This window comes from Populus trichocarpa, chromosome 2 (genome assembly GCF_000002775.5).
Source record: "Populus trichocarpa isolate Nisqually-1 chromosome 2, P.trichocarpa_v4.1, whole genome shotgun sequence".
In the NCBI taxonomy this organism is placed as follows: Eukaryota; Viridiplantae; Streptophyta; class Magnoliopsida; order Malpighiales; family Salicaceae; genus Populus; species Populus trichocarpa.
In genome coordinates this window covers 7,508,686-7,534,036 of record NC_037286.2, presented here as the reverse complement: position 1 = coordinate 7,534,036, position 25,351 = coordinate 7,508,686, and the positions used below count along the sequence as shown (strand labels likewise).

The window sequence follows — 25,351 nt, the reverse complement described above, 5'->3', positions numbered from 1 at the left end:
AAACATGTCAAACTGGACAGTGTGTGTGGATATCTATATTTGTTTTAAATTATTAATGTAGTTAATAATTTTTTAGATGTAGTTAGATTATATGCTTTAATGTTATAAAAAATATGAATTTTGTTTAAATTTAATAAAATGTTAAGTGAATTTTAATTGTGTTTAATTATAAATTGTGAATTTTAATGAATTGTGAATTGAAAAGTGTGCTGATTTTTGGATTGTAAATTGTTGGGTTTTTTTTATGGTGGGGAGTTAAGAGATTGAAAAAACAACCCAACCGATATTGTTTCAACAAGTTGCATGCGACGCATGCGACTCATAAGTTGCAGATGATGCATGTGACTTGTCAAAGTATCTTTTTTCTCTACATATTTTCCGGAACGTGTTATTTTCTCTATTTTCTTATTGTGCTAATTTAAAAAAATACTCTAGACTTTGTGAGACGATTATAGGATTGAGTAAAGAAATAGTCTATACTAGACATGGGCTTGCACTACGCTACAAGTTTGTATTTTTTTTCTCCATAAAAAATGATGTCTAGGTGCTGCAAACATGTTTCAAAAGAATAAGAAAAACTGATGACTCGAATTATAGCCATGATCAGGTTTAATGAGTTGGTTTTATTTTAATTAGATGATAAAAAAATAAACAACAATAGTAAACATGTAGTTTTTTTTTATATAAAAAAAATCATGATAACTTGGATAAAAAAACATTTGGAAGTATAAAATTAGATAAAGAAAAGAGACTACAAAATCAACATGAGGTAGTGTGATAAACATGTAACCTTTGTAATAAGGGGTGAGCCAACCTGCAAAACTTTTGCTCTAAGTCATTAGATCAGGATAACCTGAAATAATTTTTTTAAAAAGAAAACCACAAAGGGATTTTTTATATAAAAAAATAATGTTGAACGACAAAATAAAAAAAAGTTGTTGACCTGCGTTAACTTCTCAAATCCTTGACCTAAAGCATTAGATCAGAAGCATTATACATGGAAAAACCGAAAAAAAAAATATTGAAGGATCTAAAATAAAAATATTGTTAATTAAAAGAATAAGGGTGAAGATCAAAATAAAATTTAAATTAGAGGGCAATAATTTTTTTTTTGAATGGCTAAACTAAAAAGAAAACTAACTTTAACAAAAACAATAATAAATGAATGGGGACTAATTTGAAAAACAAATACATCATAAACTTAGATTGATTGATGAAATTGAAAACCAACAAAAAGTTTATAAAAAGAACAAGGAAAAAATTAAAAATCAAAAGAATAAGGACCAAATTGAAAAAATAATATATGTAAAATTAGAATTGAAGGACTGAATATAAAAGAAACAAAACTTTTACAAAAGAGCTAAGAAAAAAAAATAAAAATCAAAAGAATAAGGACCGAAGTTAAAATATCAACAACAAAGAGGACCAGCTTGTAATTAAAAGGGGAAGAAAGAGGAAAGAAGAAAAAAAAGACACATTGATGACAAACTGTGCCTCCATGACTAACATGCACCTAAAAGATGATAATCACTATGAGAAAAAAGACGTGGCGGCGCTTCCAACGACATGATATAAAGACAATGATAATCACTATAAGACACCGCATGAATCGCCTAAAAGATGTGGGCGTCTACCATGCACCAACAACTTTTTATATTATTTAATATTGATTAAAATACCATAATGCCCTCGACAAAATGATAAATAACAAAAAAACCAACCTAAAAAGACAAAAATGACCATGGACCGAAAGATTCTTTTTAAAACCTCCCCTCGTTGGTTTCTTGGAGCTCACTTATTTTTGCGTTTCAAAAGTGTTTTTTAAAAAAGATATTTTATTTTTATTTTTTTATTCAAATTAATTATTTTTTTATGTTTTCGTATCGTTTTGATATATTAAAAAATAAAAATATTATTAAAAAATAAAAATATTATTTTAATATATTTACAAGTAAAAAGCCATTTAAAAAATATCTACTTACATTCTTTCAAACTCCTCCTTAATTTAACACAGAGACTTGCTGTTTAAAATTTTCAGAACTGCCGTATCAATGTATTTTTTGGGACGCGCCGTTTTGATGTGATTAGAAGTTAATTACGACCATGCACACCATGTTAAAAAGACAGCCACTATGCAATTCCATCTTTATGTTCATGTATTGTCAAATCATCAACAGGAAAAAAGAGAGTCAAAACTTGTCCTAAATTTATAATTTATAATTTAAAACTGAACAAAGACAAAAATGTCGGATAATTGCCTTTTTATAAAATAAAACAATCCCTTAAGAGTTAATCTGACTCGTTAACCACGGAATTAACCATAAAAAAGGAACACACAGCCAATCTTCATCATTCAGTGTTACTGTAAAATTGAGTAGCTCGAGGACTTGGCGACTACTAATTGTGTTGATTCATCATGAACGGAGTGGGATGCTTAGTTATGTTCTCCCATGTTCCCAAACACCACCTTTCCCTTTCAATCTTACGTCACCTTTTGACATATCCCTGCACGCTACCTCTCTGCCATTTCTTCTTCCTTTTTTTCCCTTCCCCTGTTCAAGTAAATTTCCAGTCTCCTTTACCGCATTAACTTTCAACAAAAATAGGAACAGAAACAGACAACAGTGCACGCCACGATCACGAACCCTAATTACAATGCCATGTCATCAACATGTCGATATTCAATTTGACCACCAATCGACATCGATCACTAAATGCAATTTTTCTTTTTCTTTTTCTTTTTCAAAAAAGTTTTAAATTGAAATGTCTTAATTATTTTAATGAATATTAGATGATTTTTTTTTATTAATGTAGATGTCCGGGCCAGTTTGAGAACACCTCAACTAATTCTATAGGTCCTGAAATTAACAATCATATAAAATTAATTTATTACCTAGTAAAGTGATCACTTAGCCAAGTAAAATTAAACCATTGAGAGAGAACTCTGAAGAGATTAGTCAAGGAAATTACGGAAAAAGAAGGGCTATTTACTCTTCCATCATATATGTCACTCAATGTAGATGGATTATATATGATGTAGGAGGTTTTGATTCTATTATAACTAGAATATATAATTAAATAGTCTAGTACATATATTTATGAACTAGATGAAAAGATAATGACACCAAATTAAACCAGATAGCCGGTCTTTAAAAAAACACTATAATTTTCAAGCCCCCATTAAATTAGGTTTGAAAAATGATGTTCTATCAATTTTCATTATTTTTCTATTTTTAGTTTAATTTTAGATTTTTTTTTTCTCTTATTTGATTTTTTTTCATGTAAATGGCGGTTTTAAACATATATAAAGGGATTGTATTCAAAGAGAAATGTTTTTATAGAAAATAAATTCAGTAAATGTAGTTGATGGGATTTTTTTGAAAAAAATCTCTTTGTACGTACTTCGCTCCGTGTAAAATTACTTAGAACGAATTTTAATTGAATAACTTGTGAAAAGTGCAGAACATAACTAGATTACTGTTTACTGTGTAAAATTACTTTATGTCGAATTATATCAAATAACTCTACCGAGCGAAGGTGACAGCTACCTTTCCCTTTACGCAGCCTGAGATAGAATTTGGGCGTGTTTTTGACTGTTTTAATTGTAATTTTTTAAGTGTTTTTTATTTGAGAATATATTAAGATAATATTTTTTTATTTTTTAAAATTTATGTTTGATATTAACATATTGAAATCATAAAAACATTAAAAGAATTAATTTAAAATTAAAAAATAAATTAAAATTCAATTCCAAACACTTATATATATATATATGCATAGATCTCTTAATTAAGAAGAAAAGAAAAGGAGAGATAGACATTAGAAATTACCTTTGTACTGGCAGTACTTATAATATATTTATATTTACTGGGAACAGTATTCCCAGTAAAATGTTAATGGTTAAAGAAGGAGAAAATGGAAAGCATATATATGAAACTATGCAAGGCTTTCGAGTAAGACACCTCTTTTCTGCAGGCCAGGAAATTGATGACCACACTCTCCTTAACCTCTTATCTTCTCTTCTTATGATCTAAAAAACGAAAAACAATTATATTACTGTTGTTATTATTTTTGAATTATTTTTTAATCTTTTATACACATATTAATCCCATATAAATACAAGCTTTTATCAACGGCTTCTTCACTTGGTTATTATAGGGTGGATCGGCTCACAAAAAGCACCGGCCATGCCATGTAGATCTTCTCTATCAACAAAAAAGAAAGCACCATCAGTGTAGACCAAGAGAGAAAGAAAGGAACAAAAAAAAGAAAAGATCAGAGAGAGTGGGAAAAATATGGAGTTTGACGAGCACGAAGACCAAGAAGAAGAAATGACGGGGATGGCGGTGATGCCACCGGGTTATGACTCAATTAGCAACTCAGTTGCTGCTCGGTCAAAAATTGGTCCTGCAGGTGGTGGAGGAGAAGGTGCTTCAACAACAACGGCAAACACAAACACAAGAAAATCTTCAATCAGATACAGAGAGTGTCAAAAAAACCATGCGGTGGGAATCGGTGGACACGCACTTGATGGTTGTGGTGAATTCATGGCCGCGGGGGATGAAGGTACTTTGGATGCACTTAAATGTGCAGCGTGTAATTGCCACCGTAATTTCCATCGCAAAGAGTCTGGTGGAGGTGGAGGTGAGGTAATATTATATCACGGCCATCACCACCAGCAACAGCCACAATTCTCTCCTTACTATCGTGCTCCACCACCGACTGGGTATCTTCATCACTTGACACCAACCCCGCAGTCAAGGCCACTAGCCTTGCCGGCTGCTTCTGGTGGGGGTGCTGCTGCTGCTGCTGGGTATAGTAGGGAAGAGGAGGATGTGTCTAATCCGAGCAGTAGCGGTGGTGGTGGAGGAGGAGGCGGTAGTAGTTCAAAGAAGAGGCATAGGACAAAGTTTACGCAGGAGCAGAAAGAAAAGATGTTGGCTTTCGCGGAGAGTCTTGGTTGGAGAATCCAGAAACACGATGAGGCTGCTGTGGAGCAGTTTTGTGCGGAGACTGGGGTGAAGCGGCATGTGCTCAAGGTCTGGATGCATAATAACAAGCACACCCTTGGTAAGAAACCCTAAAAAATTTTGGAACATAAAAGACCAGCATTTGTTATCATGGTCATCTCCTTCTTCCAGGAACTGGTGATTAGCTACTTACTTATTGGTGTCATGGAGATACTGAGAAGTAGTCATCACTAGTGCAATTTGGAAAGGGAATATTGGAAAAGTTGTGATGTCAATTTAACTAGGGTTCTTAGCTAGTGGCAATTTTTTATTTTCTTTTGTTTTGTTTTAGTTTCTTCTCTCCTTTTAGTTTCATCACGACTGTTATTCTGAATACGTTGTTGATGATGGGCCATTGCTCAAATCGCAGCATCTTCTAACTGTACGTAGTTTCTTTCTTTAATTTAAGCCTATTTGAAACCTAGCTAGTCATTTGTTTAATTTAAATGGTTACCTGTTTTCCTTGAATCTCAATTACGAAATCGAAAATAATTACTCGACCTGAGAAAATCCTTGGAAAACAACCACAATATCATATCCTTGAATTATATATATATATATATATATATATATCAACTCAGTTGTCTAATTCATGAAAGATGAGTGCATAAACAAAGCCAAAAACTGATGGGTTTGTAAGTTAGCTAGTATCATGTGGCGATGATCGAAGAGAATCCCGAATTGAATCAAGACGTGTTTGGCATGCAAAGCTGCAATTTCTTGTGGCCTTTCACAACTGTCATCTTCTCCTTAATCAATTCCCTCCCTCTCTCGTAGTGATTTGCGTTTGCACTCAACACACTTCGAGTTGATATACCATGAACAGAGCTCAAACCACTGAAAAAGGGCTGTGGACAACCGTGCTCACAACAGTGGTGGATCCCTAGCTAATAGTGAGGGTTGTTGTGAATCGAATGTCATAGCACTCGATCTCTACTCCATTTTTCGTGCGAAAACTCGGATCATTTCTTCATGTACCATCTTCATACGTACCTAATCCTCCATTAATTGCTTTCTCACTTTCTCTTGCCTACAGTTTTTACCAACTTCAATTTTTTTTTTTTTTATATATATATAACAAAATAATAATCTTCGTTTAACTTAGGTGATCCCGAGCCATCTTTTAATCAATTCTTTCGTGTTTAATCAATTCTTTCATGCTTCTTCCGCTTCCTCTATATTTTTTTTCCTCGAAGTACTTGGGAAATTAAAGCAAGGCAATTAAAGTTGGAAAGTGGTTGCTTATTAACACAGCAGTACTATATCACAGTCTTTTCCAGTCATTTTTGCAGACCTTGTGATTGCCATTTACTCATGCACATGGAAGGAAGACCCAAAATACCTTTTAAAAGTAGGCTTTAATTTCTTTAATTTTAATCATAGATTTCACTTTAATTTTTTTTCTTGGTATGAAGGGTGTAGCCTACATATATATACACTTAAAATGGATCAGTTTCAGTCGACAAATTCCCCAAGCTTAATTGGGAGGTCGCCCCATGATTTTGCTTTATACACACACACACACACACACACACACTAATCATTTGATCATCGTTTTCCCCATAAGTCCTCCCATGCATCACAATTGGAGACAAGAATTGATTTATCTTAAGAATACTAAATAACTGCTTTGATAATTGAGAGAGGCTGCCTATTTTTCTCTAAAAAGAAAAGCAATGCATAAAGAAGCTAAACAAATGTGTAGGTGAAGTGAGAAGTGGAAAGTGGAAACTCGGGCATATTATACATATAGACAAGTAGATGTTGGAGAAAGGCAAGTAATGAATAGAGAGGCTGCTAAGGCATTTGAAGCTGTCGGAAAAACGATCTCAAGTTCGGTCTCATGTTATGTTGCTTGCTTTTTATTCTGTTCCGTCGAGGGACATGTGGGCTCTGTCGTCCAAAAAAGAGAACGGAACAATAATAAATGGGGACTGACATTACAGCTAATGTATGTGGTTGTATCTAACTTCTAACCACAGAAGACGACCGAAGCTCTTTTCATTGGATTACAACATCTCTGAACCTCATTAAACTCATCTTCTGCCATCCACACACACACACACACACAGTCACACACACATATATATATGCTAACAGTAACAACTAACAACAGCTCTTTTTCTATCCAAAAGGAATTGATTATTTTACTAAGTTTGTACACTGGGTTTCAGTTCTCTTAACTAGGAAACTTGAGGTAATTATATGTAAGCACGTTAATGTTAAAAATCATCACACCGATGGATAAAAAACAAAATTCTTGCTCCTTATTTTTAGGGTTTGATGAGCTGTTCTGCATGAAGTGTTTCATTTCGATTGATTGCCAAGGAACAAAAGACACGCACGCACACAGTTATTTGGAATAAGGAAAGGAGAAAAAAGAGTCGATTATACAGCACGTCTGGTGCGCAGCAAGTGAATTTCATAGCCTAAGTGCTTTACGTAGTCGTCATATATACTAGAATGTTTTTCAGATACAAAACGTGAATTATTTGCCTCTACCAGCTCCCAAGATTTTTAAGGACATCGGTGGATGCGATTTTACTTCAGTACATTATTTATTGACGAAGCAAAATGCCAGAAACTTATATGGGTGTAGGGCATGGTTGGATAAAAGTAAAATCCCATTGTTGCAAGTCAGGGCTATTTTTGGATGCTAAGGACTAAAGATACATCGCAATCAGCTCTTTCTTTTATACGGGCTGACAGGTTAAGATGCCTCCTCCGTGACCACCAACATCGCTTGTTCCATGAAAATTCAATTTAGTTTTTCCAATCCCTTCAAGTACCACATAAGCGACAACAGCAGAAGGAAAAGTAGGGAAAATAAACGATTAATATTTGGAGATTACTAGTTAGCTGGCTAGTTTTCATCAAAATTAATCAATCACCAGGCCTCTTGTAATATTCAGCGGGGATGACATGATGAGCTCGAATATTTGACAGTACAAAAGGCGAATCTCTAAAATCAAAATGGGGTGCCCACTATCATTGAATCGTAATTATACTCGTGAATGAGTGTTCTTTATTACCAAAAAATAAAGAAAGAAGAAGAAGAAACACCAACAGAAGAACAAGAAAACTAAGTAAGATAATTATAGAGTTCACAATGATCATGAAAGGCTCTGTGTTCTGATCCCAAAAGAAATGACCAATCGTTTACACATGCATTTAATTCCCTTTGGCTTAAAAACAGTGTTTGAGATTCCAACTGTTATTTTTTCATGTACTTTTTTATAGAAAATATATTAAAATAATATTTTTATTTTTTAAAATTTATTTTTAATATTAGCATATCAAAACGATTCAAAAGCATAAAAAAATTATTTTGATGTACGAATTTGATGTCCTCTGAAGTAATTTAACGTTAGTATATGTTAATTTCAATTGCAAGACTTAAATAACCAGTCACTATGTAATAAATCCAATATTTGAAGAGCAAATTTGGAAGAAATAATTAATGAGGGACTTTATTGAATTTTAGAAAAGAGACTTAATTACAAGAAACAAGGACTCAATTAAAAAAGAAAAATATTTCTTGACGGTTTCAAGGTTGTCCAGGACTCTTAAACTAATTAAGCTTAATTTATTATCAATACTAACTCCCTCAATAATGTTTCACTTTATACAAAAATTGGAAATTCAAAAATTGAATCTAAACAACAATTTGAATTTGAACTGATTTGGACTCAATAGATTTGAGCTAATTTGAATTTGTTATTTCTTTGACGACTAGGACACTACCATTTTTATCCTCACTGGGACATGTGTTGCCTCCTTAGCTCAAGAGATCCAAGCCCTCCATTTTTTCCTTCAATAATCTTAGTCATTGCTTCTTTGGCAATCTCCCAGACACCTTGTCTAAAACACACAGAAAAAAAAATTTATCATAACAAAATCAGATCATTACAAATTGGAATTATTTATCTTTGGGCATGTAGTATGGGAATTAAAAAACAACTAAAATAAATGGGTTGGTTTCATTGTTCATATAAACAATGAAACAATTCAATTTTTTTTTCAATCAAACACTTCTATAGCCCAAATAGAAGAAATTAGCTTGAAATTATGGTTAAAATATAAAACTAAAAGATAAGATAAGGAACTAAAATATGAAGAAATTAAGCAACGATCTATTTTTCAATCAGTGAGTAAGAGAGATGAGAGAGAAACTCACTTGAAAACAATAAGGAGAGTGAAAGTCGTTGGTTTGGCCAATTTTTAGCGATGAAACTCATCGTTCTTGGTATTAAAGGGTTTTATTTAATGAGAAGAGTTCGATTATTATGAGTTTTGTCTATAAATACGCCTAAAAAAAGAGACCGGGTTCCATTTTGATTTGGTTGGTTTTCATTTTTTTTATGTGATTTTAGGGTATTTTGGGGTTGTTAGATGGTTTAAGGTTGTTTATTTTGTGTTTATAAATAAAAATAGGTTGAAAAAAAAATTTCAACCTAAAAAACCCACCAGTGAATTTTTAACCACCACAATGGTGGATGAATTTCGATCAATCGTCTGCTATTGTTTTTTTTTAATAGGAACAGATGACATGTTATCCACTTTTTAAAAAAAAAAAAAATAAACAAGGCTCACTCATGTTAAGCCTACCTCAGGCTTGTGTACCTGAGTTTTTTTTTAAAAAAGGCTTAGGCACGCTGGCCATTCAAGTTTGTGTGCATAAGCTTCTTTTTATTGCTCAATGTTGGGTTTTTTTTGAATTTTTTTTATTTTATCCTTTAATATTTAGTTGATTTTGAATGGGTTTTCATATTTTTTTTATCATGTTATAAAATAGAAAAAAATTTGAATCAGTGGAGTCCATGACCCGAGTCACCAGTTTAATAGTTAACGCAGGTTAACCTGGGCTGTTGCTTTTTTTTATTATTATTATTATTATTATTATTATTTTGCCTTTTAATCTGTTAAGTTGACAAGGTCACATTAAAACAACTTCCCCGCAATTTAATTTGAAACTTGTAGGGGTTGTTTAAGAAAAAAAATTGAATTTTTTTAATATTAAATGCAGTACAAGGAGATCATTATTTTCATATTATACTAAGATAAATTGTGATTTGTTATTTGTAAAGTTATTCTTTACTAAGTCTTGAGTAATGAATTTGAGTAATGAATTGAATGGATTAACTCGGTTGTTTCATATAAATTTAAAATAACGTTGTTTAAAAAGAATATGTTACCGTTAAAAAATAAAAACTGTATATCAGTGGATGCACATTTTATTAGCTGTTTCGCTGTTTCGCGGGTAGTTTTTTTTCTGAGGGCAGAAGGCCAAAAATTATCCCCTTCATAATTCTGGCGATAATTGAATGTCCTCAAGTAGCTTTCTGACCGCTACACAGCAACCTGCTCTTCGGTTTCATCAGTCTTGTTTACTATAAAATATTCAGCTTGACTGCTTTTGTTTTAAGAGGTCTGGTTCATATTTTCTTAAATTAATCACGGGATTTCTTAAGCGGTCTTAGACGTTTCTGAATTATTATTTTTTTCGATATGTACTAAAAAATATATAAAAATCGGCAATGCAACAAAAGCAGAAATGATGTTTTGTGAGGTTCAAACAATGGGCCATGCTATTGATGAATTTCAAGTCTATCTGCCATTAGTCGTGTTAGGTTATCCTCTTTTCAGGTTGCCAGTTGGGACTCAGACGGAAAGCTGTCCTGGGCACTGACCGAATTCAGGATGGGTTGTCAATCCAGGACCCTACATGGGATTCCGACGTATTTCTAGGCCTGCTAGTGCTTATCAGGTTATCGCATTACCATATTTGCTTGGTAAGGCTGGGCCTAACCATACTCTAGGCCAGGCTTGGTTTACTCTGTCGTAAATCTTAGTCGAAGTGTAGTCGAGCATTAGAAATCCGTCTTCTTGGATGCGTGCAAAAAGTCACTTCACATCAAACCGACACAATCCTCTCATCCCAACGGAGAATTTACGCAGAAAGGTAGAAATATGCTGTAGGAGCTATTCATAATGATCCTAAGTGCAGGGGGAGAAGGTACGGAAATAAGGAGTTCAGAAAAAAAAGAAAAGGAAGAGGAAATCATCTTTAACTCAAGACAATCAATTGACTAATTGTACGACAAAAAAATGTATGGAATCACGAAGCTTGTTTCTCATAGATTTAACTATTAATCTGACAACACGCATCATATCACAACTAAAAATAACAATCAATGTTTGGATGACAGAGGAATACCACATCGATTTCACAAGCGCACGCAACATGATGTATATGTTTCCCATTGTATTCCAGATTCTGCACAACTATCAATTTTTATCTACAAATTGCAGCGTAATGTTCTTCTTGGGGACATGATGGAAATTCCAGGCCTAATTGCATCGTAAGGAGTGGTGCTGCAATGCTCAATACACATCATGGAGCGGGGTGCTCCAATGCTTGTTGAAGACTTTGAACAGCATTATCATAGTATACAAAACCCATGAACCAAAATTCATGGTTGTCAGCAGATATAATCTGGATATATTTTTCAGCTGAATTGACTTTGCTTGTGGATGGATTGACAGCCTTCAGCTGATGTAATGGAATAACAACCTGCGTACATACACAGAAAAGAATGATATAGATAAGAAACTTGACGAGATTAGAACTAGATTTTATTCCAAAAGCAAGAGGACCAGACCTAGGTATGCATGTTAGCCTACATTAGGATATAATCAGTAACAAGCAAAGAGCCAGTAAATTCCAATTACATCAGATCCTATTTCCACATTTATAAAATCCTCTGCTTGTTTAACTGGAGGAGAAACCAGTGCTCTAATACCGTTGTTTAAATGAAAAGGCAGCAGCATTGATAAAAATCACTTGATTTGTTAATCCCCTCAAGGTCAACAAGCAAAATTGCAACAACAATGCATGTGCACCAAATCCCCGGGTCCAAAGCAAAAGGGGACTTGGAACTGCAAGTTACATGTTGCTATGGTTTATTTTCAGCAACATAAGTTTTCCTGGATAGAAGGGAGGGTTTTTCTCTCAAAAAAGTTATTTTTTATGCCATAGATAACATATGTAGACATGACGGTGCACGTACAAATAAAAAAAATGCAATGCAAAGGGTAAAACTTGAGCAAAGTCTTTTAGTATGAAAGATTCCATGGATAATTATGAAACATCAAGATTCTAAGTTAAAGATTTTGCTCCACCCTTTGATAGCTGTAGATAGCCATGTCATAGTCAATCACTATTGATTCATCAATGAATGTAGCAACAGAACAATATTTGGAAAAATAACTACGATCATCAGCATTGATCTTGGAGACAATGGAGCATTGTCAGAGTTGTCTACCAGGAAACTTAGCAAAGCATGACCATTAAGAAAACTGCTTGAGGTTTCTTAGATCCTCAGAGTGACATGGTATCTTGGATTGATAATTAACAAACAAGATGCAAGGCAAGGGCGGATAAGTCCTCAAAAGTATCAACTAATGGTTGTACTATAAACAGACTACAGAAAAGATCCCCCATAATAACACACTACACATTGGTCTTTGAGAAATATTTGAATGACAACAAGAGAATACTTTATATAACATGTTAATAACCATGACCTCTGCAGGATGAAACCACCCAGCATAGACTGCGAGCCAGCATGGAGGATTCGTTAACTTGTGACTAGTAAATACTCAAACCTCTATAAAAAAAAAAAAAAATTCTTAATGCAATGCTATCAACTAAAAGATTTGTTAGCTTGAAAGGTCGTGAGTAAATGCATAAATTGTCAAAGGTTTCATGCATATGCTTCTCACTTGAATCAAGGATTTTCATATTGTAAACTGGATTCTCAAGGCATTTTCTTATTCTTCCTAGCAAATAAATCAAATCTGTATATTAAACCAATACTATAATTCTTGCAGTCATTGGAGATGCAAAATTCATGGTGATGACCCAAAATGAGAAAAACAGTTTTCCCAGTGTGTAAAGGATTGTAAAATATCCATTGCCAGAAGACTGGTCACGCATGGTTGGCTCCTATAGCATGGATATATAAACTATGTTGCCAAAATAATGAAAAGCACAATGCGCATACCTTATAATAGCTCCACTGAGATTGCTCACCAACTTTGTAAGACAAAGGATTGTCACTGCAGAACGCAAGCTTTGCTGTTGACAAATATAGAACTCCCATAACTGGACCGGCAGAAGTGGATAGGTAGCATGCAAATGTCTTCACAAGTTTCTCCTCGGGAACAGTCTCGAAAGTTTGTTGAAAAATCTTCTCATAACCACCTTCTGCAAGAACTTTGGTTCCCTGAGCAATTCTCCCCACAGCAGCATCAGCAAAACTAGGGCCTGTCTTCACTGGTCAAAAATCATTTTTAAATGAGAAAAGTTCACTGAGAAGATGGCTAAACATGAAATTTAGTCAATCAAGTGTAGACAATTAAGCTGAAAAGGTCTGATAAAGATGCTTGAAGCCAACAATATTGTAACGAAAAACCATCTTTTCAAAAACATCAAGTTGCAACAAAACATCAAAAGGCAATAGAACCACAATTAATAGTCAGGAGAGGATAAAGGGGGCGGGGAATTTAACCCAACATCTTAACAAAAAAGAGAGAGAGCATGACTAGAGTTCTACATTAATCATGCAAGGAAAAGAATGCATATCCATCATAAATAGTTCATCAAATACAGAAGCGGGCCATATAACATTATTATCATTTCAGTCTCCCAAAAGGTAATAGTTGCCCAACAAATCAAATAGCATCGGCATTTACCCTAGCACAAACATAGAAAAAAAAAAAAAACAGCATACAGTGTTGCCACATGTTGCCAGCAAGATCCTCAGCCTTCTTCGTTGCCTCTGCCGCCTTCTTTCCCCATTTCCCTAACACATCCTTCACCGCCTCCACTGTATCTGCTCAGAGAAGATCCGAAACGCCAATTAATTGATTAATTTTTTTAAAAAAAACAATAAATTAAATAGTAATTGAAGCAAATTACTCTTGGAGGAAGAAGGAGCAACGGGACCAGGAGACACGTAGGGATTGGACTCAGCCGGCATGGTAGTGGCAGCGGTTCCGGCGATAGGAGATGGGCCAGGAGGTTTAGACTGTGTTGTTGATCCCGTGGATAGGTTGGCCCAATTCTCAGGAGAAGGTGCGACGTCTTTAGGGTCTAGCTTTGGGTAGGGAGCGTAATCAGAGGTATGAGAATTGCTGTTCTTGTACTTGTCCTCGACCTCCGCGAGCTTTTGAGGTTCTAAATCTGACGGTGATTGAGGTTTCCTGGTTTGATCGACCTCTTCGTTGCTTTGATTCATTTTTATTTTTATTCTGTTGTTTGGACTTTGGATCTGTTTAACAGAAAGACGAGAGAGAAATAAGATTAGGAGCCGGAAGAATAATGTAAAAAAGAGTTTGTAGCGTAGACGTATGAAGCGAGGGGAGGGGAACCTGGGTCGACGGTTAAATTTTTTAGATTCGGATATATTTTGGTTTTGTTTGGTACTGTATTTCAATTATATTTTTTTAAAATTTTAATTTTTTAATTTTAAATTATTTTAATATTAAAAATAAATTTTAAAATAAAAAATATATATTATTTTAATATATTTCTAAATAAAAAATACTTTTAAAAAAAATATTTACTAAAAAAAAAAAAGAGAAGATATTTTTAGTGGTAAATGGAGTTTCTGTATAGGCTTCCTATTTTGATTATGATTTTCTCCGGGTTGAAGGAAGGAATCTATGGACCCGATGTGTTTAATGCGATTACTAGAAGGTAATTGAAAGAGAAGTCCGGATATTGAATGGGCTTTTATCAAACCCAACGACATGTTTTATTTATCCACTAATATTAGCCTCTCTTTTCTGACTAAATAATCGGCCCATAATCTTTCATGGAAGAAGTTTCTTTTCTTTTATTGAATTTTGTTTCCAAAGGCCTAGTAGTGTTTCGGCCGTGGGTGGGTTCACTTTTGCTTGATCGTGTGTTCTCCGGGCATCACTACCCACTCGTATAACAACGTCACCACCACGATATACACTTTTAAACCTGGCTGCTGGCTTCCATTTTGGATCTTCTGTTGGCTTAAGTGGATTTTGTTATGAAAAATAGAGGCTTCGACTATGGAAGACAGAGAGTACATGAAGTTTTATATATAGCCTCTTATTAGAAATCAGTCTGATAATGGAGTTCCTGAGGAGACAATGTTTGATATTGGAAACAAATGAACAAGAAAAATTTATTTGCGTGTGATTATATTTAAAAATCCAATACATTCAGGATTCAGGTTTTTGAGTGTTTAGATAGTGAGTAATTATACGTTCATGTTATTATTCTCTTCTCCAGAGTAAAATAAATTGAAAAATAGTAGTAGAAGACGTAACACCTGCAAAATAGTTCTATTTTGTAGGGTTTAGGGATCCTCCAATGATAAAATCAATGATTTTTAGTAAGGAATTGCAATAAATAAGAAAATATGCTTTAAATTCTAAGAACAAGAATTTTTGCTCTTGTTTTTTTTATGATAAATGTTCTGAAAATACAAATACGAATACTTAGAGAATAGAAATAGTAAAACATTTACCTGGATAGTTTAGGGGTATATATACCCCTTGAACATAAATATAGATAATGAGGGATGAATATCTCTTACACAACAGTAATAAGAGATATATATCTCTTACACAATATTAATGTTGATGGAAATATGGTAGACACTTGAAAGACTTTTATACACTTATGGACATAAAGAGATGATTATTCTTGACTTTTAACATTTCATATTAGAAGTCATAATAAACAAACAAGGTCTTGTGACCTGACAAATACTTAAAAGTATATTTTTATTAAGGTTTTATATCATTATATTGCACTTAAAATATAATTAAATTACTTAATTTAAGCATGATTTATAATAACAATCTGATAATATAAGTATCTTTAATTTATAGTAAATACTTGGTTTTTAATGTAGGTTTGTAAAACATGCATATCTCACAATTTAAATGAATAATTGATGAGTTTAATTATTGAAATTGAGGTTTATGTGAAGAGATAAAGAGAGGGTTAGGCTTAGAGAAGAAATCCTAGTTGGGCTATTTCTATTTAAATAGAAACATCATTCTATTTTTAGGTTATAAATGGAGTTATCAACTTTATATTCAGGTGTGGTTTATCTTGATAGAAAGCTAGAATGTAACCCTAAAATATTCATGAAGAGCCCAATACTCAATAATATTGTTTTCCTGTTCAATTCTTAGCAACAAAAAAGAAGTTTGAGCTTGTCGTGCAACCTAGACATTGTTCAGTGTTCAACCCATATCTGGAGTTCTAGAAGTCCATATAAGCTCATTCTTTTTTTTTTTTGTTGGAAAGATGATATAAATACCTACAACTTTCATATAGATCATTTGTTCAAATTATGATGTTATCAAAAACATTTTGTCTAGCCACCAAATTAATTAGCCATCATATCAATAGTTTTAAATTCTAGCCCATAAAAAGAGGTATTTTTCATTCATTTAGACATCTTGGTTTTCAGATCAAGTTTCATGCTCTTGTTTTTTTTTTTTTTTTTGCATTTTTGTAATATTCAAGTTTTATTTCATGTCATATTATCATTAATCTCTTATTTATGCTTATCATTTTCTTTATTATACTTAGTTAATTTATATCATATTTATGTTCTTATCTAATTTATTTATGTTTTTCTTTTAATTATGTTTAGTTAAGTTTATTTTTTTCAACGTGAAAAGGTTACACTAATAATATAAAAATAAGTTTAGTACAAACTTAACATGGGCTTTAATGTTTAAATTTAAGAAAGTTTGATATTAACATGTGTTATAAATGTTATTTTGATCAATATTAATACCCTTCTTCTTAAGTGGTGAGTCTTGGTTCGTGGTGTACAATCCTTGACACAACAAATACTTGATTCTTTCATAACCTACCACATGAAGAACTGACACTTGTGCTATGAAAGGATCTTGATTTGTTATTGACACAAGTTAGCATCATAAATACTTGATAACATTTACAAGTATTGACATTGCTCAAATAAAGTAATTAAAAATAGTTAATATGATCATGTTGATAACTTAAAATGAGTTATTAATGATATATTATCTGATTGGAACCTTGTTTTGTGAGGTTTCCAGTTGAGTAATAGAAAGAGTTTGAACTATACCTATTTAAAATGTCATTAGTGGATCCTCTAATCTTATCAATTGTTTTTATCTATGTTAAATCTTTACATCAATATCACATATTTTAGATATATTTAACTTTGTTTCTTTTATTATTTGTGATTCTGTATCCTTAACCTTCCTGTAGATCGATTCTGGTCTTGTCGGGTTATTTATTACTTTGAAATTCTTACGCTTGGAAAAATATATTAATTATTTGATCATATCACGACCTACCATGGGGCTTATACATGTATTTGGTCTCAGCACGTGACTGAACCCAAGGATATTCGATCTGGCAGCTCGTCAAACCCACATGTACCATACTCATATGTGTTTGGGCTCAACATGTAACCGAATCTAAAGATGTTGGATCTAATAGCTCTCAAACTCACATGTACTTGGGCTTAGCGTGTAGCAAAACCTAAGAATATTGGATCTTTCAACTCATCATACTCATATGTAATTGGGCTCAGCATGTAACTGAACCCCAAGATATTAGGTCCGGAAACTCCCTATACTCATATGTACTTGCCTAGGTACATGTGGATGTGGCGAGCTGCGAGATCCAACGTCATTCGGTTCAGCCACGTGTTGAGTCCAAACACATGTAGGTCTCGCAAAACTTTTTTTAATGTAAAAAATAAATGTTAAATGACAGGAAACCCACTGGCGTTGTCATTAAACCCAGTCTAGTGGGGTCAAACTTGAAAAATCTTGACTTGATTCTTTGCTTAGCTGAGGTTTCAAATAAAATTATATGAGAAGTGTCTTAAAATGACTAAGTTGACTTGACATGTTTAAAGATAAAAAAATCAAAATAAAAAATACAAATGAAGAAAAAGGTCTAGGCAACATAGATAGTAAAAACATAGTTTTACTTTAAAAAAAAAACTCAATACAATATTTTTTTTTAAACATTGAGACGAAGATATATTAGATTAACAAGTCAACCTGTTAAACTTGTGATCTAAGTTATGAACTCCAATAAATTAAACAATATATTTTTTTAATTTAATTACATGATAACAAAATATAAAGAGCAATCTAAAATTAATCAAATATTAAATAATAAAATTGAAAAAGAAAACACCAATAAACAAATTCATTAAAAAATCAATTTAAAAGATGAAATTGAAATAAAAAAGTTAGGCCAAGTGTACAAGCTTGGATGAATCAATATGTTTGGGCCATTAAAAAATCCTTGGTGTTTGGGTTTGAGGCAAGCCCATGCGCTTGAATATTTTTTTTTTTAAATCATTTTCCTTTTATTTTATTTAAAAAAAACAAAACAAATGACGTGTCGCCTTATAGGTGCCAACTTATAATTTAGGCACCACTATAGTGACTAAAATAAAATGAGATTGGGTTGGGAATTTATTTTTCAATTCATTTTCACTCAAAAACACCTATTAAATATCATAAAAACCCTTATAAACCACCTAATAACCTCAAAACATCTCAAAATTACCCAGAAAAAATACCAATCAAATGAAAAAAACTCTAAATCAAGTCCGGTCTATATTTTTCAGTAAGATAAAGGTTCAAAATCATCATCATTAAACTCTTATTGTAAAATAGAACTTGTCAACCCTAAGAACGATAAGTTTCTTCTCTTAAGTATGGTTCAATCGGTAACTTTTTCTTTCTCAGTTATTTTTCAGTGAATTTTTCTCCTTTTTTTAACACATGATTTAGAAAATAAACAAAATTAGAATTTAAAACCAAAATAAAAATTATAGTGAATTTAAGATTGACTGTATATTTTCTCTATGTTTTTACATTTTACATTTTTATTTTTTAGTTTTGTATTTTTATAATAATTTAAAACCTATTTTCATGTAATCAGATTATAAAAGAATTTAAATGAAAAAAAGTTTAAAAATAGAAAGAAAAAAAAGTACATGATGTAAAATACTATTTTCAGATTGGTTATTCACTAACTCTTTTAGTGTATAGTTGAAGTTAATTATTGTAGCTGATGTCGTTTCTTCACTGGCCAAGACCGTTTCACGAGAATACACTGCACAAGTATATGATGTAAATATTATTTTCGATTTTTGATGTAAATATGACTATAATAAAAATCCACCAAAATCCGGTGTTTTTAAGTCCCGTATTCCGACCCGTTGTTAGCAATTCCACTACCAAGAAAGAAAAAAAAACAAGTTATGCTTACCCGTTTTATTCAGTATTCTATTAGCAGTTATTTTTTTTAAAATATATTAAAATAATATTTTTATTTTTTCAAATTTATTTTTGATATTAATGTATTAAAATAATTTAAAAATAAAAAATAATTTTAAATAAAATAAAATAAAATTTTAACAAACAACGGAGAAACAGGTTCTACGTACCAAAATGAAAACTTTAACAGGCACGTGTAAGAGTGAGATATGCATGAGTACAAAGATATAAAGGTTGATTAAGAGCGTGATTTCACGTGAATAGTTTCCGCGTGGACAAGACATAAATCTGACAGTGCCACATCGGTTGTGTCAGCCTTTGTTCAAAGGAGCTCGTCCTGAAGCTTGAGTAACTACCTTCTGGGTACTTCTTTTGATTGGGCCGTGCACTATACTCTCCTCCAGTAACGCGTAGAGTTGAAGCTATTGCTTAGAAGTACAATGGATCCTTACAAAAATATCCTTCTATTTTTGTTCATTTGAAAAGAAAGTGTCATATTTCTGTTATTTACCACTCCCACCCGTTGACTAGACAGACCTTTTTTTTCGTGAAAACCGCTCCTGATATTTCCCTAATCATCGATTCACGCTTTCTTCATTTTCATAAATATTCACTTTAGCCAGGCTATTCTCCGTCCATCCTTGAATGGGGTCAAATATAATAATTCAAATATAATAATTCAAATGAGGTCAAAATCCAAATATTACACATTCAATTATCTCTATATTTTTCATATTCATTTTCCATTACGGATAATTGGATGTGACTAAACCTCAGTCATCAAATAAATATACAAAATTTATATATATATATTATTGTTTAAAACATGAATACTACTTCTTCTTTTTATTTATCAAAATAGATATAGATTCTATTTTTATTAATAAGATAAAGAAGTTAATTATGAGAATTAATTCCATCATCTTTCTTTCTTAGGAGGGTGACAGTAAAATTTGAATAGACCTCATTGTTAATGAGGAGGAGTCTCGGTATAACTGTGATTGTTTTTTTAAATAAATTTTAAAAATTAAATAAAAAATAAAATAAAATAAAATAAAATTTTAATAAATTTTCATTTAAACCGCATTTCTAACCCAACCGGGAGCAATATCTATTCGTTAATTTATCACAAACACAGTCGCCATAAAAATAAAAATTCAAGAAAATAAAGAGCCATCCGCAAAGAAATAAAAAATAAAGGGTCATTTCACAAAACCAAGAAAAACTTTGTAGATGCTCCATTTCAACAAAACCAAAAGAAAAAGAAAAACTAAGAAATGAGTGAGTAGAGAAGGATGAGTAATTAAAAGACAAAAAAAATAAAAAGCTTTTGTTAAAAAAGGGGGAGGGGAGGGGAGAAAGAGAAGAAAACCCCCAAATAATGGAGGAGAAATGTGGAGAGCCATTGGATATTGCAGATGAGAGAGAGAGAGAGAGAGAGTAAGAAGGCAGCATGGAGAATCCCAATGCTACTCAGTCTAGTAGACACCACAGCCTACTACTCTTCACACCCTTCTTGTCACCAATTATACTCTAAATAATCAAATTCCTTTACTTCCTTGCATCCTCCCCACAATCTCTCTTCACTCATCTCTCTCTCTCTCTCTCTCTGCCCATAATCCCAGACTCAACTTCTCTCGTGTGATAAAAAAAATAACTCAAAACTTTCCCCAATCGAAAACCTTAAGAAAGAAAAAAAAATCGTACTGTTTTTTTCCTCTGAAATTTATATGATCACCAACAAAAAGCCTAGATCATCAGACACTGACTCTAATTATATGAGAGACGATCGAACTGACATGTCAGAAGACGACGACCGATCTCCGCCGTCGGATTCAATCGCCAACGACTCTTGCCCAACACGGACCTGCACTCCTGGGTCTGGGTCGGGTTCGTCTTCCATCCCCGAATACTCAGCTCCATACCCGGACCAAGTCCTCGAAAACGTCTTAGAAAACGTTCTCTGGTTCTTAACCTCACGTAAGGACCGAAACGCTGCGTCATTGGTTTGTAGGTTATGGTACCGGGTCGAGGCTATGACCCGATCCGATTTGTTTATCGGTAACTGCTACGCGGTGTCTCCAGAACGCGCTACGTCGCGGTTTACCCGAATCCGTTCGGTGACGCTAAAAGGAAAGCCAAGGTTTGCTGATTTTAACCTGATGCCGCCTAATTGGGGAGCCCACTTCGCGCCTTGGGTCTCTGCTATGGCAAAGGCTTACCCTTGGTTAGAGAAGATTCATTTGAAGAGGATGTCAGTGACGGATGATGATCTGGCTTTGCTTGCGGAGTCATTTTCGGGGTTCAAAGAGCTCGCACTTGTTTGCTGTGATGGGTTTGGTACTAGTGGACTGGCTGTTGTGGCTAGTAAGTGCAGGTACGTTGTTTTTTCACCTTCATAGATCTGATTGCATTGTCAGTTAATCTTTCTAGGTATTTGGTTTGTTTGATTAGCGGTTGGTTGTTAAAGTTTGAAACTTTGTTTTGATTCATGTTTATGGAATGAATGTTTAGATCTTTGTGGAGCTAGAAGCTGTTTCAAGATTTGGTCTTTTGCTGGGTTGGGATTTGTTTGTCTGTTTAATTAAATGGATTTTTGTAGCAATATCTGAATCTAAGCAATGCTGTGATATTGGGGAATTAATTTAGTGATTACGGATATAGCTTTTTGATCTATAAACTTTTGGAACTTTTGCTGGCTGTGATATTGTTGGTGATTTTTATTTTATCTTTTCTGTTTGTTGGTCTAAATGATGCTTTTTTGGGCAGTGGGGATATAAAAGAGTGGAACTGAAATTATTGAAATTTCTGATGAGAAAGTTGTTGTCTGGTGGACTTATAGTATGTTGTGTACTGCTCTGTTTGTGTACAGGCAACTCAAAGTGCTTGATCTGATTGAATCAGAAGTATCGGATGATGAAGTGGATTGGATTTTGTGTTTTCCAGATACCGAAACATGTCTTGAATCCCTGATTTTAGATTGTGTAGAATGTCCCATTGATTTTGATGCACTGGAGAGGCTGGTGACTAGGTCCCCATCACTTAAGAAACTTAGGCTAAACAGGTTCGTTTCAATTGGGCAACTATACCGTTTAATGGTTCGAGCACCGCAGCTCACACATCTTGGGACAGGCTCATTTAGCCAATCGGAGGATGTGGCTCAAGGTGAACTGGAACTAGATTATGGCTCTGCGTTTGCTGCTTGCAAATCATTAGTTTGCCTATCTGGATTCAGGGAAATCATTCCAGATTATTTGCCTGCAATATACCCCGTCTGCGCCAATCTCACTTCACTGAACTTTAGTTATGCAAATATCAGCGCAGAACAGCTCAAACCAATTATAAGCAATTGCCACAAGCTTCAGACTTTCTGGGTATGTGTTTTGTTGGGTCCCTTGTTTAAACAGAAACTGCCATGAAATGTGTGTTCTGAGAATGTTTTTGGTTTTCATTGTCCAGGTTCTTGATTCAATATGCGATGAAGGACTTCAGGCTGTGGCTACAACTTGCAAGGAACTACGTGAGCTTCGGGTTTTCCCTTTTGAAGCTAGGGAGGACATCGAGGGCCCTGTTTCTGAAGTGGGCCTCCAAGCGATTTCAGAGGGTTGCAGGAAGCTCCAATCTATTTTGTATTTTTGCCCGCGGATGACAAATGCTGCTGTTATAGCTATGTCAAAGAACTGCCCAGACCTTGTGGCCTTCCGTCTCTGCATAATGGGACTCCACCAGCCTGATCATGTCACTGGAGAACCTATGGATGAAGGGTTTGGAGCCATTGTCATGAATTGCAAGAAGCTCACTCGACTTGCAGTATCTGGTTTATTGACTGATAGAGCTTTTGCTTACATTGGAAAATATGGGAAGATTGTAAGGACATTATCGGTTGCTTTTGCTGGTGATAGTGACATGGGGTTGAAGTATGTGCTTGAGGGCTGTCCCAAATTACAGAAGCTTGAGATTAGAGACAGTCCATTCGGGGATGCAGCTCTACTTTCTGGTCTGCACCACTATTACAATATGAGATTCCTTTGGATGTCCGCTTGCAAGTTGTCCCATCAGGGATGCCAACAGATTGCTCAAGCATTGCCTCACCTGGTGGTGGAAGTGATTAAGCATGAAGATAATGTGGACATGGATGAGTATGTTGATACATTGTACATGTATCGGTCTCTTGCAGGGAGAAGACATGATGTGCCACGATTTGTTTCCATCTTGTAAGGCATTTGTACTAGAAGAAGTTGCATCAGCTGTTCTGATGGTGGCTGTGGGCATTTTTTTGCTCGAAATTAGATTTGACGGGTACCTTTTTCATAGCCCGTAAGAAAGTCATGGTGATCCTTGCTAGAGAAAGTTGAGTGAAACTTCAGTCCTTGGGCGGTGTTGTTGCAAATGGCATTCAAGCCAGCCTGATATTTTCAAGAGGGCAGACATATCTGGGAGGGGTGGGGGGGGGGGTGGATATATCTGCTGCAAGGTACTGGACCACCATTGGATCTTGTTGTATTGGTATGCTTCTAATTTTTTTTTCTTTTTTGCTTTTCATATTCATTTGATCATAAATGAGAAGGCTCCCAGAGGAAAGGGATGGGTGTTGAGGTGCATAAAATATTCAATGGAAAGAATCGTCGTTTTATCCTCTTTGTATGAAGAAATCAAGATGGGTTGGAGATTTGGAAAAATTAAGGATCTTTTCTTCCGTTGAGTGCCACCAGTGAAGGAGAATCAGAAAAGGCAAAACCAATGAGCAAGCAATCGCAGTTGAAAGAAGTTAGTATCTTAATTTGATTCAAATGGTAGCTTAGTCGTAAGGTGTAGCTGGTGAAAACTAAATGCCCAGACTTGATTCGTCTCTCTCTCTCTCTCTCTCTCTCTCTCTCTTTCTCAACGTTTGTTTTTTTCAGATGTGTTGTTGTAGCACATGACTGTTGAATTTATTAATTTTATTGTTAGCCAATGTGAGATGGGTAATAAATGCCAAATATGCAGCATGTGCATGGACCATACACATCTTTAGTGGGAATGTGTCAATACCCTCTCTCTCTCTCTCTCTCTCTCATTTATTTCCCTGAATGTGGAATAATCAATTGACAGAGAGGCCACTATTTAATTATGTATGGAAAGTGTTGTAAAAGTACATGTTGCAGCCCCCCTTGCCCACCGTGTGGGGCTCCACTGGGTGAGAATCCCAATCCTCAAGGTTATGGACGGGTCTGATCATTTCTCATTTCTCGTTTCTCATGTTCCTCCGTGAGAGTTGTTGTAACTTGTGTTGCAAATGCGAACTAGGTTGTTCACAAGAGAATCTGGTGGTTTGATCTATTAGCGGTTGAGAATTACTACAGGTCTCTTTGGTGTCCTGTGACTTGTATCACGGCGGCGCTTCTCTCCATGGCTGGAGGTGGGACCGATAATCTGATGATCTGTCACAGCCAAGTCCTCTCCTGCACTCTCGTTATCAGGAGAGAAATCCATCTGCCTGCCATCTTTGTTGGTGTTCTCTCTGGCAAGATGGTAAAAGCAAGCTTAATTATCATCGAAGTGGAATCTGACTGTGCATTTGAAAAAGCAATGGGAAGCATGGCATAGCGCATAGCTAGGCCAGGTCTATCTATTCCAAGTTGACCAAACCCTTGTTTGTTTTTCTTCATCTTCCACCACGCTAAAAACAAGTGACAGCCAAACCATGTATGTGTATAAATCACCGTCCGTAAAAAGAAAACCATTTGAGTTAGACCTACTAGGGTCAAGGATAAGAAGATGTACGTGTTCGAGGGTTCGACAAAAACATAAAAGCATGTCGAGTTTTTTGGTACTTGCCCCTTGGCTTATCCATTTTGCTTTTCTCGGATCTCATGGTGGGATTGAACAATCCCACGGATGACCAGAGCCAAACAATGGTGGCCTCTGCTTTTTGATTATATCCTTGCTTACAGTCTTGCCTTTATTTCTTCTTTTTGAGCACTGCTTCCTTGTCCCCATGT

At 34.3% G+C, this 25,351-nt stretch overlaps 3 protein-coding genes across 3 annotated transcripts; 2 read left to right on the top strand and 1 right to left on the bottom strand.

Annotated features, from left to right (window-relative positions):
* Positions 1–3,960: 3,960 nt before the first annotated feature.
* Positions 3,961–5,433, top strand: LOC7467187 (zinc-finger homeodomain protein 2). Its single transcript, XM_002302293.4, has one exon. The coding sequence runs from the start codon at positions 4,296–4,298 to the stop codon at positions 5,082–5,084; it is 789 nt and encodes a 262-aa protein (XP_002302329.1). The 5' UTR covers positions 3,961–4,295; the 3' UTR covers positions 5,085–5,433.
* A 5,642-nt stretch (positions 5,434–11,075) lies between these two features.
* Positions 11,076–14,459, bottom strand: LOC7461808 (GEM-like protein 1). Its single transcript, XM_002301045.4, has 4 exons — positions 13,993–14,459; positions 13,805–13,906; positions 13,076–13,347; positions 11,076–11,583 (listed from the first exon to the last, which is right to left on the bottom strand). The coding sequence occupies exons 1-4, from the start codon at positions 14,309–14,311 to the stop codon at positions 11,404–11,406; spliced, it is 873 nt and encodes a 290-aa protein (XP_002301081.1). The 5' UTR covers positions 14,312–14,459; the 3' UTR covers positions 11,076–11,403.
* A 6,240-nt stretch (positions 14,460–20,699) lies between these two features.
* LOC7467186 (transport inhibitor response 1-like protein) lies at positions 20,700–24,383 on the top strand. Its single transcript, XM_002302292.4, has 3 exons — positions 20,700–21,747; positions 22,243–22,744; positions 22,830–24,383. The coding sequence occupies exons 1-3, from the start codon at positions 21,101–21,103 to the stop codon at positions 23,586–23,588; spliced, it is 1,908 nt and encodes a 635-aa protein (XP_002302328.1). The 5' UTR covers positions 20,700–21,100; the 3' UTR covers positions 23,589–24,383.
* The last annotated feature ends 968 nt before the right edge of the window (positions 24,384–25,351 follow it).

Excerpts from the sequence above, each read along its gene's own strand:
- LOC7467187 (XM_002302293.4), top strand. The coding sequence starts at position 4,296 with ATGGAGTTTGACGAGCACGAAGACCAAGAAGAAGAAATGACGGGGATG.
- LOC7461808 (XM_002301045.4), bottom strand. The coding sequence starts at position 14,311 with ATGAATCAAAGCAACGAAGAGGTCGATCAAACCAGGAAACCTCAATCA. Across the intron at positions 13,907-13,992 it reads TGCTCCTTCTTCCTCCAAGA|ATACAGTGGAGGCGGTGAAG; the intron begins GTAATTTGCTTC and ends TTCTCTGAGCAG. Across the intron at positions 11,584-13,075 it reads CTCAGTGGAGCTATTATAAG|GTTGTTATTCCATTACATCA; the intron begins GTATGCGCATTG and ends GTATGTACGCAG.
- LOC7467186 (XM_002302292.4), top strand. The coding sequence starts at position 21,101 with ATGATCACCAACAAAAAGCCTAGATCATCAGACACTGACTCTAATTAT. Across the intron at positions 21,748-22,242 it reads GTTGTGGCTAGTAAGTGCAG|GCAACTCAAAGTGCTTGATC; the intron begins GTACGTTGTTTT and ends GTTTGTGTACAG. Across the intron at positions 22,745-22,829 it reads ACAAGCTTCAGACTTTCTGG|GTTCTTGATTCAATATGCGA; the intron begins GTATGTGTTTTG and ends TTCATTGTCCAG.